The sequence below is a fragment of the Coregonus clupeaformis genome, chromosome 8 (assembly GCF_020615455.1).
Source record: "Coregonus clupeaformis isolate EN_2021a chromosome 8, ASM2061545v1, whole genome shotgun sequence".
NCBI classification, from domain to species: Eukaryota; Metazoa; Chordata; class Actinopteri; order Salmoniformes; family Salmonidae; genus Coregonus; species Coregonus clupeaformis.
Genome location: NC_059199.1, coordinates 33,329,547 through 33,343,608, shown reverse-complemented (window position 1 = coordinate 33,343,608; position 14,062 = coordinate 33,329,547). Strand labels below are relative to the sequence as shown.

At 42.5% G+C, this 14,062-nt stretch overlaps 1 protein-coding gene across 1 annotated transcript; it reads right to left on the bottom strand.

The window, feature by feature from the left end:
* Positions 1–1,524: 1,524 nt before the first annotated feature.
* LOC121572853 (interleukin enhancer-binding factor 2 homolog) lies at positions 1,525–12,763 on the bottom strand. Its single transcript, XM_041884883.1, has 15 exons — positions 12,645–12,763; positions 12,109–12,168; positions 11,771–11,813; positions 11,191–11,295; positions 10,890–10,967; positions 10,672–10,774; positions 10,368–10,433; positions 9,986–10,102; positions 9,491–9,569; positions 9,036–9,123; positions 8,658–8,719; positions 3,047–3,161; positions 2,796–2,886; positions 2,537–2,705; positions 1,525–1,850 (listed from the first exon to the last, which is right to left on the bottom strand). Exons 1-14 carry the CDS (start codon positions 12,647–12,649, stop codon positions 2,554–2,556), a joined length of 1,164 nt encoding a protein of 387 aa, XP_041740817.1. The 5' UTR covers positions 12,650–12,763; the 3' UTR covers positions 1,525–1,850; positions 2,537–2,553.
* Positions 12,764–14,062: the final 1,299 nt, after the last annotated feature.

The following is a 14,062-nucleotide window of genomic DNA, read 5'->3' as shown; positions in this document are numbered from 1 at the left end:
AAGCCTCTACTGCCATTCATTCCAATTAGACTGGTTTTGGATTTCTCCCTGACCAATATGGCTGCCATTTCCACCCTATTATGAAACTTTTAGGGTTTAGTGACATGTTAAATCTAGAATCGGCTTCCTATTTCGCAACAAAGCCTCCTTCACTCATGCTGCCAAACATGCCCTCGTAAAACTGACTATCCCACCGATCCTTGACTTCGGCGATGTCATTTACAAAATAGCCTCCAACACTCTACTCAGCAAATTGGATGTAGTCTATCACAGTGCCATCCGTTTTGTCACCAAAGCCCCATATACTACCCACCACTGTGACCTGTACGCTCTTGTTGGCTGGCCCTCACTACATATTCGTCGCCAAACCCACTGGCTCCAGGTCATCTATAAATCACTGCTAGGCAAATCCCCGCCTTATCTTAGCTCATTGGTCACCATAGCAACACCCACCCGTCATATGCGCGCCAGCAGGTATATCTCACTGGTCATCCCCAAAGCCAACACCTCCTTTGGCCGCCATTCCTTCCAGTTCTCTGCTGCCAATGACTGGAACGAACTGCAAAAATCTCTGAAGCTGGAGACTTATCTCCCTCACTAACTTTAAGCATCAGTTGTCAGAGCACCTTACCGATCACTGCACCTGTACACAGCCCATCTGAAATTAGCCCACCCAACTACCTCATCCCCATATTATTTATTTTGCACCCAAGTATCTCTATTTGCACATCATCTCTTGCACATCTATAATTCCAGTGTTAATACTAAATTGTAATTATTTTGCACTATGGCCTATTTATTGCCTTACCTCCATAACTTGCTACATTTGCACACACTGTATATATTATTTTATGTTGTATTTTTTACTTTGTTTTGTTTATTCCATATGTAACTCTGTGTTGTTGTTTTTATCGCACTGCTTTGCTTTATCTTGGCCAGGTCGCAACTGGCTTACCTGGTTAAAAAAAAAAATATCCCTCTAGTAATTTCATACAATCTCTATGATGAGACCATTCAAAAGATCCAGGTATTTTCCAGAGCTATCTTAGAGCATTCATTTGGAGGCATTTGGTTACTGGCGAGGTCACCAAAAGTAAAAGTAATCTAAAATCATGATTCTTATTATTCAGTGACGTGTTTATGGGTTTTAATATAAAGGAGTATGAACGTTAAACTGTTTTATGAAGTTATATGACATCTTAAGATCAGATTGTTTTGTTATGTTATGGATTAAATGCTCCTTTTACCAGTAACCTCTAAAATCTGAACTGCAAAACATAATTTAAGTTGAACTGTGATTCAATAAAAAGTATCAAATAAAACATTAAAAAGGTTTGTCAAATTTTGGGTACATAGACTGGATCTGTGGAGGTAATTACACATTCTATGGCCAGATCTGAAAATGAAGTATGCGTTCTCTCACAAGCATGGGGCATATGTATTCTACCCATCCATCCAGCCACCCACACATTAGAAAATAAGGGTATCCATTTCTAAATTGATGCATTTACATAAAGAGGCATATTAAAATAAAGAAGTTGTTTAATTTAGTCATCATTGCTGTTACAAATTAAAAACCACACAAAGACACGGAATACAAATTAATAGTGACACCCGCCCCTTTTGAGAAGACCATCAATTTCATTTTTGTTGAGGGCGTTGAGGGACCAGTAACAGTCTATATGTGAGTCTGTCCGTCCAGTTGGCGCACTTTGGTCCAGGTCGATGGAGTCAATTCATGATTAGTGGACATGAACTTCATTGAAGGACAAAGGGGCGAGCGAAGGGTCTCCAAAAGGGTCAGGGGTAAACGATTGTTTAAAAGACGTGGCACAGGATCCTCTGGATGGCTACAAGAGGAGAAAATTAACAAGTTGTTAAGCCTCAGATCACATTGTATGGGTAAAACAGTGAATTGGATCCCACCACTAAAACCATTTGGCCTTTTGTCACTCGCAACGCTAATGGCGCTGCCCGTCTCCCATTAAGCCTTGACCTTTTTGTCTTAATACAGAGGATATCTGGCGCAACCATCACTCAGCCCACAGGGTTAGAATCGCTAGAATCGAAGTTGAACTTTGAGTGGTTCTCAGAGACAAAAGAATATCCTCCGCAAACCCTCTCCTATTATACTCTGTGTAAAGCGGAGTTGATTTTACAGAATTCTCACCTATAACACTGATACAGTAGATGGCGCTATTCTCTACGGCACCATGCACTACTATCGCAGGCTAGTCTATCTTGCTGGTTGTTGATGTGTGGCAGCACTGCTAGTTGGCTACATAGCTTACTTCGTTATGACTTGGTGTTACAATGATTTCTTTCCATAAACAAAAAAGTAATGTTGATTTTGTTTACTCTTAAATACATGAATGGGATTTGCTACTAGCAACTATGCAAAGTAGTCTAATTTACAGAATGTTACGTTTCGAGCTAACTATGGCTTAAGTTAGCTAATGCGCTAACAAAGCTACTGTAGGAGCTGTAACAACAAGCTAGGCAACTAGTGGTGAGCTACTGGTTCCAGGCAGCTCACCACTTTCCGGGTCTTTCTCACTCCTGTGTCTCCATGCTTTCATCCTCTACATCTCCTCCTTCCTCCAGCGCCTCATCCTCCTCTTCCTTCCTCTCTGGCGGCTTCTCGTAGGCCTTCTCAGAAGGTGTGACGATCACGCCGTCCCATGTGGACATTTCCGAAGCCAGGTCTGGGAGAGTGAGGTAGATTTATTTAATGTTTACTTTGAGAAAAAGGGTGGGTGTGTGTGTGTGAGAGAGCGCACACGCGAGAGACTCACAGCTGGCATCACCCTCCAGGCCCAGGATCTTCCTGTACCCTCCATGAGAGAGTACCCTCACCAACGTCTGAGCAGTGAAACACACCATGTCCTACAAAAACAAAACAGACACACACACACTTTCAATTCACATACCTAAATGATCATGGAAACAAATTTAGTGTTTTAGTGCTGGGCTGGAGCAAACCCTGTCACTAAGACCAAGGTTCTCCACCCCTGCACCATGAAGGCAGCTAAAGAGATTTTATTACCTGCTGCTCGAGGGTCATGACGGTGTGCACCCGGAAGTTTCCACTCTCACAGGGGTCAGTGATGCCTACTGAGCCTGGCAGGAATAGTCCAGCGGCCAACATCTGTAGGCAGCGTCTGAAAAGAGCAAAATAAACAACAAAAAGTAAGAATCAAGAATGGCCTTTCCCCTTTATTCAGATTACAACCTCTCACTTTCGGTTATTTGAAAATTAAATTATCACCAAAATGTCGCTCTTTTTAAAACAAGCCGTAGAAAGTTGGTTGCAATTTCAGTTTAGTATCGCTCTTTTTAAAACAAGCCGTAGAAAGTTGGTTGCAATTTCAGTTTAGTATCACTCTTTTTAAAACAAGCCATAGAAAGTTGGTTGCAATTTCAGTTTAGTATCGCTCTTTTTAAAACAAGCCATAGAAAGTTGGTTGCAATTTCAGTTTAATCCAACAGAAAAGACAGAACAAATATTACAACAAATATGGTTAAACTCAAATATACTAATTGATAAAAAATAAAAAATAACAATAATGTTTAAAAACTGTATAATCTTTGTAAATTATATTATAAATATGACTGGTGGAGTTGTCACACATGCAGCTAACAAAAATATATGGAAATGTCTGCTTACAACCAACTAATTGCAGCATTACCGCAAAAATGGAAGAGGCAAGTGGAAGGGGGAAAAAGTAAGGAACTTGTCTGTCGGCTCTGCATTACAGACCAAAATTGGTTAAAGAAAATTGTGATTAATAAAAAATGTATCTCATTCTTCTCTGCAGATCCTCTCAAGCGCTGTCAGGTTGGATGGGGTGCGTCGCTGCACAGCTATTTTCAGGTCTCTCCAGTGATGTTCGAGCGGGTTCAAGTCCAGTGTTTGGCTGGGCCACTCAAGGACATTCAGAGACTTGTCCCGAAGCCCCTCCTGCGTTGTCTCGGCTGTGTGCTTAGGGTCGTTGTCCTGTTAGAAGGTGAACCGTCTCCTCAGTCTGAGGTCCTGAGCGCTCTGGAGCAGGTTTTCATCAAGGATCTCCGTACTTTGCTCCATTCATCTTTCCCTCGATCCCTGACTAGTCTCCCAGTCCCTGCCGCTGAAAAACATCCCCACAGCATGATGCTACCACCACCATGCTTCACCATAGGGATGGTGCCAGGTTCAATCTTGGTTTCATCAGACCAGAGAATCTGGTTTCTCGTGGTCTGAGTCCTTTAGGTGCCTTTTGGCAAACTCCAAGTGGGATGTCATGTGCCTTTTACTGAAGAGTGGCTTCTGTCTGGCCACTCTACCATAAAGGCCTGATTGGTGGATTGCTGCAGAGATGGTTGTCCTTCTGGAAGGTTCTCCCATCTCCAGAGGAACTCTGGAGCTCTGTCAGAGTGACCATTGGGTTCTTGGACACCTCCCTGACCAAGGCCCTTCTCCCCCAATTGCTCAGTTTGGCCGGGCGGCCAGCTCTAGGAAGAGTCTTGGTGGTTCCAAACTTCTTCCATTTAAGAATGATGGAGGCCACTGAGTTCTTGGGGACCTTCAATGCTGCAGAAATATTTTGGTACCCTTCCGCAGATCTGTGCCTCGACACAATCCTGCCTCGGAGCTCTACGGACAATTCCTTCAACCTCATGGCTTGGTTTTTGCTCTGACATGCACTGTCAACTGTGGGACCCTATATAGACAGGTGTGTGCCTTTCCAAATCCTGTCCAACCAATTGAATTTACCACAGGTGGACTCCAATCAAGTTGTAGAAACATCAAGGATGATCAATGGAAACAGGATGCACCTGAGCTCAATTTCGAGTCTCATAGCGAAGGGTCTGAATACTTATGTAAATAAGGTATCTGTTTTTTATTGTTAATACATTTGCACACAAAAATAACACCCTGTTTTCGCTTTGTCATTATGGGGTAATGTGTGTAGATTGGTGATTTATTTAATTTATTTAATCAATTTTAGAATAAGGCTGTAAGGTAACAAAATGTGGAAAACGGGATGGGTCTGAATACTTTCCGAATGCACGGTGTGTGTGTGTATATACAGTTGATGTCGGAAGTTTACATACACCTTAGCCAAATACATTTAAACTAATTTTTTCACAATTCCTGACATTTAATCCTAGTAAAAATTCCATTTTAGGTCAGTTAGGATCACCACTTTATTTTAAGAATGTGAAATGTCAGAATAATACTAGAGAGAATTATTTATTTCTGCTTCAATATATCCACATAATTTTCCTTCCTCATGATGCTATCTATTTTGTGAGGTGCACCAGTCCCTCCTGCAGCAAAGCACCCCCACAGCATGATGCTGCCACCCCTGTGCTTCACGGTTGGGATGGTGTTCTTCGGCTTGCAAGCATCTCCCTTTTTACTACAAACATAATGATGGTCATCCAGAGGAAGGCCCTCAAAATTGTCAAAGACTCCAGCCACCCTAGTCATAGACTGTTCTCTCTGCTACCGCACGGCAAGCGGTACCGGAGTGCCAAGTCTAGGTCCAAAAGACTTCTCAACAGCTTCTACCCCCAAGCCATAAGACTCCTGAACAGCTAATCATGGCTACCCGGACTATTTGCACTGCCCCCCACCCCATCCTTTTTACGCTGCTGCTACTCTGTTAAGTATTTATGCATAGTCACTTTAACTCTACCCACATGTACATATTACCTCAACTACCTCAACTAGCCGGTGCCCCCGCACATTGACTCTGCAACGGTACCCCCCTGTATATATAGCCTCCCTACTGTCACTTTATTTTACTTATGCTCTTTTTTTTCTCAACACTTTTTTTGTTGTTGTTGTTTTATTTTTACTTTTTTGTTTAAAATAAATGCACTGTTGGTTAAGGGCTGTAAGTAAGCATTTCACTGTAATGTCTGCACCTGTTGTATTCGGCGCATGTGACCAATAAAATTTTATTTGATTTGATCATTATGGCCCAACAGTTCTATTTGTTTCATCAGACCAGAGGATATTTCTCCAAAAAGTACGATCTTTGTCCCCCATGTGCAGCAAACTGTAGTCTGGCTTTTTTATGGCGGTTTTGGAGCAGTGGCTCCATCCTTGCTGAGCGGCCTTTCAGGTTATGTCGATATAGGACTCGTTTTACTGTGGATATAGATACTTTTGTACCTGTTTCCTCCAGCGTCTTCACAAGGTCCTTTGCTGTTGTTCTGGGATTGATTTGCACTTTTCGCACCAAAGTACGTTCATCTCTAGGAGACAGAATGCGTCTCCTTCCTGAGCGGTATGACGGCTGCGTGGTCCCATGGTGTTTATACTTGTGTACTATTGTTTGTACAGATGAACGTGGTACCTTCAGGCGTTTGGAAATTGCTCCCAAGGATGAACCAGACGTGTGGAGGTCTACAATTATTTTTCTGAGGTCTTGGCTGATTTCTTTTGATTTTCCCATGATGTCAAGCAAAGAGGCACTGAGTTTGAAGGTAGGCCTTGAAATACATCCACAGGTACACCTCCAATTGTCAACTTAGTGTATGTAAACTTCTAATCCACTGGAATTGTGATAGTGAATTATAAGTTAAATAATCTGTCTGTAAACAATTGTTGGAAAAATTACTTGTGTCATGCACAAAGTAGATGTCCTAACCGACTTGCCAAAACTATAGTTTGTTAACAAGAAATTTGTGGAGTGGATGAAAAACTAGTTTTAATGACTCCAACCTAAGAGTATGTAAACTTCCGACTTCAACTGTAATATATATATATATATATATATATATATATATATATATATATATATATATATATATATATATATATATATATATATATATACATACATATACACACAGTATCTCACAAAAGTGAGTACACCCCTCACATTTTTGTAAATATTTGAGTATATCTGTTCATGTGACAACACTGAAGAAATGACACTTTGCTACAATGTAAAGTAGTGAGTGTACAGCTTGTGTAAGAGTACATTTGCTGTCCCCTCAAAATAACTCAACACACAGCCATTAATGTCTAAACCACTGGCAACAAAAGTGAGTACACCCCTAAGTGAAAATGTCCAAATTGGGCCCAATTAGCCATTTTCCCTCCCCTGTGTCATGTGACTCGTTAGTGTTACAAGGTCTCAGGTGTGAATGGGGAGCAGGTGTGTTAAATTTGGTGTCATCGCTCTCACACTCCCTCATACTGGTCACTGGAAGTTCAACATGGCACCTCATGGCAAAGAACTCTCCGAGGATCTGAAAAAAAGAATTGTTTCTCTACATAAAGATGGCCTGGGCTATAAGAAGATTGGCAAGACCCTGAAACTGAGCTGCAGCACGGCGGCCAAGACCATACAGCGGTTTAACAGGACAGGTTCCACTCAGAACAGGCCTCGCCATGGTCAACCAAAGAAGTTGAGTGCACGTGCTCAGCGTCATATCCAGAGGTTGTCTTTGGGAAATAGACATATGAGTGCTGCCAGCATTGCTGCAGAGGTTGAAGGGGTGGGGGGTCAGCCTGTCAGTGCTCAGACCATACGCCGCACACTGCATCAAATTGGTCTGCATGGCTGTCGTCCCAGAAGGAAGCCTCTTCTAAAGATGATGCACAAGAAAGCCCGCAAACAGTTTGCTGAAGACAAGCAGACTAAGGACATGGATTACTGGAACCATGTCCTGTGGTCTGATGAGACCAAGATAAACGTATTTGGTTCAGATGGTGTCAAGCGTGTGTGGCGGCAACCAGGTGAGGAGTACAAAGACAAGTGTGTCTTGCCTACAGTCAAGCATGGTGGTGGGAGTGTCATGGTCTGGGGCTGCATGAGTGCTGCCGGCACTGGGGAGCTACAGTTCATTGAGGGAACCATGAATGCCAACATGTACTGTGACATACTGAAGCAGAGCATGATCCCCTCCCTTCGGAAACTGGGCCGCAGGGCAGTATTCCAACATGATAACGACCCCAAACACACCTCCAAGACGACCACTGCCTTGCTAAAGAAGCTGAGGGTAAAGGTGATGGACTGGCCAAGCATGTCTCCCAGACCTAAACCCTATTGAGCATCTGTGGGGCATCCTCAAACGGAAGGTAGAGGAGTGCAAGGTCTCTAACATCCACCAGCTCCGTGATGTCATCATGGAGGAGTGGAAGAGGACTCCAGTGGCAACCTGTGAAGCTCTGGTGAACTCCATGCCCAAGAGGGTTAAGGCAGTGCTGGATAATGATGATGGCCACACAAAATATTGACACTTTGGGCCCAATTTTGACATTTTCACTTAGGGGTGTACTCACTTTTGTTGCCAGCGGTTTAGACATTAATGGCTGTGTGTTGTGTTATTTTGAGGGGACAGTAAATTTACACTGTTATACAAGCTGTACACTCACTACATTACATTGTAGCAAAGTGTCATTTCTTCAGTGTTGTCACATGAAAAGATATACTCAAATATTTACAAAAATGTGAGGGGTGTACTCACTTTTGTGAGATACTGTATATATATATATATATTTTTTTTTAAATAGGCACCGCCAGCAAAGTATCATAATATAAAGTTTTGGAATTGAGACACTGAACATAACAGAAAAACTACTATATCTAATAGTAAGACGTACGAAAACAACCTCAGATACATTGAGCACTGACTGAGGGAATGGGGAGGCTCACCTGTAAGCCACATTGAGTGACAAGGGCTGCCTGGAGGGGTTGTTCATGACCGCAGAATGACCCTGAGATGGAACGCATTAAACGCTTTTAATTTCTTATTCATTCCTCCTTTAGATATGCAGTGATGTGATACAAGCTTTCAGTTAGGGTCAATACAATAGCAAAGACAGAGAATCACACAAAACATATTAGCCAGGTGACTTGCTCTGTGTGTGGTAATCCACAACAAACTAATAGCTAAATCATCCATTATCATGCCTCTCCAAGTGCCAACGTTCACCCTTATCACATGCTATTGGTTTACCAGTAGTTGTGTTAATGGTAGGTGTAGTGTCCCCACCAGTATATCCAGTATAACTATGGGCTCTATGGACTCACCAGTAGATCCAGGATCCAGGGGGTGAGAGGCTCGAACCCGGGGAAACGCACCCTCAGATCCTTCAGCAGGCGAATTAGCACTTTCACCCTAAATAACAACAAACAGGACATGAGTAACAATCTTAAGAAGTTAAAAAGGATCAAGTTAGTCGGCGCTTCACTGTATTGCCATTTACAATATACACCATTTATACAGGATAATAAAGGAAGAGAGTATTTTTCAAGACAATGGTCATTATGGCTGAAACATTTAGGATTAAAAAGCCTCCCTCTATTCCTCCTTCACTTGTGAGAAACATTGAGGATGTGAAAAGGGTCAACAACAAAAAAAGGAGACCGAGGTGTAAGGTCATATTACATAATTTGGAACACATTATGAGGATATATCGGTTTGGGAGGGTAAACCGGGTGAGTGGTAAAAGACTAAAAGGTTTTAAGGGTAAACGGTGACTTACGTAGATTGGGAGGCGTTCTCCTCAAACCAGCGGGCATGGCGGATGGCAGCCAGAGCACTCTGCAGCACCTTGATGTCCACTGGGGAGAAAGAGACCGTATCATCAACACCAATATGACCACTTACAGCAGGGTTACCCTAGCACTACACAGCTGATTCAAATAACCAACTCATCATCAAGCTTTGATTATTTGAGTCAGCTGTGTAGTGCTTGGGCAAAAACAAAAATGTGCACCCGGGGGGGCCCCAGGACCGAGTTTGGGAAACCCTGACAGATAATACATCTACATTAAACACACACACTCTTCCTCCAGTCTACAATGAATGCTTATGTATGGCATGCATGGTATAGAGAGCTGTTTGCCAATCACAGTGCATCTATGTGAGTGTTTTAACTTCTTTATGTAGCTCTATGAGTGTACTTATGTTGCAGCTCATGTTTACATTCTATCACATTGTGCTGCGTGTTTGCGTGTGAGTTTCTGAGTGCACGTACGGTGCAGTTCGGGGTCCAGCTTGCGCAGGTTGGGGGGAACGGTGGTGATGAGGATTTTCACTGTGGCATCGGCAGAGCTTATCTCAAAGCCTGTCTCATTTGTCAGCATGGAGAGAACTAGGACACAGAGAGGGAGTCAGTTGGCAACATTAGATCACAACCAGTGAAGATCGAGAATAACCCATATCCCATTACCCAGCATGCCTACATTATCCTTGTACTTTCACTTTTGTATGAATTCATCACTAAACAACATGGCACGACAAATCAAGAAAGCTAAATTGGAGTACAATTGATGCTATTGAAAGCTAAATCTAACTTCTGTGACTGATGTTTCACTGTGGCTACATGAAAACAAATGTAACTGTGTAATATAGGTCACCTTCGGCAGGGTCTTGTGTGCGAAGGGTCTCCACCACTTTGTTGCCGAGAGCTGCGACGGCCTCCACTGCAAGAGATAACTTTCATTATGGGGGTTCAGTACAACCAATGGACGCAATTTCAAAATGGCTGCTCTGGGAAATACAGTCCAGAATGAGGACTGATTTGTACTATAACCCAGCAAAGATGCAAAATACTGTGTAGCAATCAACATCTGAGACATTATGCTGACATTTGAAGACCAGTTAATGAATGTACAACTGGGCTTTGCTTTTTTGGGACACACACACACACACAGAACTCACATGTGGGCAAGATCTTGAGGATGACCACCAGGTCAGCAACATTGTGTCCCATTGTCATGGTGCCTTTCTTGTATGAGCCCACCTGACGCACCTCTTCAATTTGCTGGAAAGTGAGGAGAAAGCAATTCACATTGTTATTGTACATGGCTAAATATGTTATCCAATACAGATACATAACCATTTTGGCACGCTAATCTCTACCGAGCTCTGGAACTCACCACTTCAAAGTTGCCGGGGGCGACGATGAGGTTGTCGATGACGTTGTTGATCTTGGTGACCAGGGACAAGATAGAGGACTGAAAGTCGGAGCAGAGAGTTTGCATGTAGTCAATTGAAAGAGTTCTATGGTGGCATAGTGTAGGAGTGGGTTGTTTAACACATTACCTAAAGGAATATGTTGGTGTGTGCATACAAGAGTTTGAGTGAAATGATCAAGCAAGCGTGGTTTGAGTGAGGATGACCGAGTGAAGTGTGTTGAATGTTTAAGAGCGAGAGAGAATGTTTGTGTGTGTTCTCTACCTGCTCTGCGGGTGTGGGGCTGAGGTCCTGGTTCCTCTTCAGTAGACACTCACTGAAGGCAGTCTCGTCTGCTGCAGGTTTCACTCTGGGGAAGGCCATCTCACACTGGGGGAACCAGAGAGCCAGCTTAGCACTGTCCACTCGACATCCCTATCTGCGCTACTGTATTACTTTGACAAGATCGTGGTCCTCTGTAGCTCAGCTGGTAGAGCACGGCGCTTGTAACGCCAAGGTAGTGGGTTCGATCCCCGGGACCACCCATACACAAAAAAATGTATGCACGCATGACTGTAAGTAGCTTTGGATAAAAGCGTCTGCTAAATGGCATATTATTATTATATTATTATCCCTGTCGTTTCAACTAGAGCATTATTAGACCATTGTGTACGAGTAGGTGAGCTGATCTCCATTGATTACAATCTGTATGGGTAGGTGAGCTGATCTCCATTGACTGACTCTTTGTTGATTTCAATTAAAGTGAGCTACATGCTGTACCACTGACATGCCCTCTTCAACATAACCATTGGTGCAAGAGCGCATGTGAATGGGAAGGATGCTTGGCATAGTGGCAAATACTCACCACATAGAAGTCAAAGGGAATGTGGGGGACAAATGGTCGATACCTGAAACAAGGGACCAAGAAACATCAATGCATCTTATATTGTGCCAGACATTCTTCTATGAATATCAGTTGGCAAAGTGACCTCATGAATCTTAAATCTCATATTGGACAGGTTAACTTTACAGTTGTGCGCATAGTAAATCAACAATTATGGCGTCACACAAAACTAAAAGCAGGCTTGCTCAATTTGAAGTGTTATCCCACCTCAAAGTAAAGACAAGGCTCATCTGCCTGGCTAGAAGAATGAAATACAAGGCAACATCATTATGCTAGCAACTGGCTAGTTAGCTACTCACCCTTGCACCAGTCCTCCACGTGAACCGAACCGGCCTCCCCGGCCCCTGCCCCTATCGCCTCTGAAATTGATTACATTATCAATACAGTTAGTTGGGTGATAGCATTTACCGCATTAACTAATTTGCTTAAGAAGCAGCACCAGCTAGCCATATAACTAGCTAGCTGCTACCATAGCATGGCTAGCTACTGACGGTTCATTCATTCGTCCATTGATTTTACGAATAAAAAACAAAGCACGTTTAGCTAGGTAGCTAATAAAGGGCGCTAGCTTATCATGCCCTATCAAGATAGTTATGTAGCTAGGTAGCTACAGTAGCTAGTTAGTGAGTTAGCTATCAGATAAGCTATGATACAGGCCACTTGGCTAACAAAGATGGCTAGCTGGGCTAACGTTAGCACGCTACACGTAAGCTAGCTAATAATACAACCCCCTCTAAAACACCCCTTTAAATTCCATCTGTCTATAAATCTTTTACAATTGGATACTGTATAAATATAATCCAACATTACTGTCTTATCAAATGCACGAAATTACCTCATTGCGTACGACGTTTTGACGTTTTAATGTAGATATTCAGAGAGAAATCACCAGCATCCAACGCCGGTCAACTACACTACTAGATGGAGTACAGCTACGGACGGAAGTCAGGGCCCAAAATGGAGCTACCTGTTGCTGGCTGCAAAGACACGACACCGACGTGCAGACCGCCATCAGAAATACTGAATAAATAGCCGGATTCATCACAGCCTGCAAGGAGCAGAGTGGCGCAGCGGAAGCGTGCTGGGCCCATAACCCAGAGGTCGATGGATCGAAACCATCCTCTGCTAAGTCTTTTACAATCTATTTACTTACATTTACATCATTTAGCAGACGCTCTTATCCAGAGCGACTTACAAATTGTTGCATCTTAACTTTCTTCCGATTGATACTCAAATACATAGATACGAACACGACTTTAACAAAAAGTATGACAGAAGTATTTGACACGTTAAAATCTATATGGCAGTAAGACTTTAGCATTTGCATTATTCTCATTGAAGTGATATTTGTCAACTAGGTTACTCAAATACGAAGCCATTTGCCTACAAAGTACAACTACCAAATAACCCAACTTAATCGCAAATGTAGGAAATTGTTCTCTTGTTTTGATGACCATCGACCCTTGGATGGGAGACCAGATGCTGCTGGAATTGTGTTGTTGGAGTGCCAGTAGGGGACACTCTTCTTCCCTCAATGTTCTAAAAACAAAGGAGGTACCCAATGCCCCCCTATGTCAAGCTCATAGACTCCCCTGCGTATTTATTTGGACAGAAAAGCTGGATTTGAGATCAAATGTTTTATATGAGGCTGTCTGTCACCGTTTTTGAGTGTATTTAACATTTACATTACATTTACATTTTAGTCATTTAGCAGACGCTCTTATCCAGAGCGATTTACAGTTAGTGAGTGCATACATATCTGTTTTACCGTTTAGAAATGAAAGCACGTTATGTATCTAGTCCCCCCATTTGAAGGTGTCATAAGTGTTTGGACAAATTCACTTATATTGTATTACATTTAGTCAAAAGTTTAGTATTTGGTCCTATATTCCTAGCACACAATGACTACCTAAGCTTGTGACTACAAACTTGTTGGATGCAGTTAGTTCTGGTTATGTTTCGGATTAAGTTGTGCCCAACGCTTCTACATTAATGTGGATGCTACCATGATTACAGATAATCGTGAATGAATGTTGAATAATGATAAGTGAGAAAGTTACAGATGCACAAAGATCATGCCCCCAAAACATGCTAACCTCTCAACATTACCAATTACAGGGGAGGTTAGCATTTTGCGGGGGAGGCTATGATACTTATGCCTCTGTAACTTTCTTACTCATCATATTCACAATTAATTTATGATTATCCGTAATCATGGTAGGATCCACATTGATATAGAAGTGTTCAGAAACA

Excerpts from the sequence above, each read along its gene's own strand:
- LOC121572853 (XM_041884883.1), bottom strand. Across the intron at positions 10,968-11,190 it reads GCCCCACACCCGCAGAGCAG|TCCTCTATCTTGTCCCTGGT; the intron begins GTAGAGAACACA and ends TCCGACTTTCAG. Across the intron at positions 3,162-8,657 it reads TCACTCAATGTGGCTTACAG|ACGCTGCCTACAGATGTTGG; the intron begins GTGAGCCTCCCC and ends TGCTCTTTTCAG.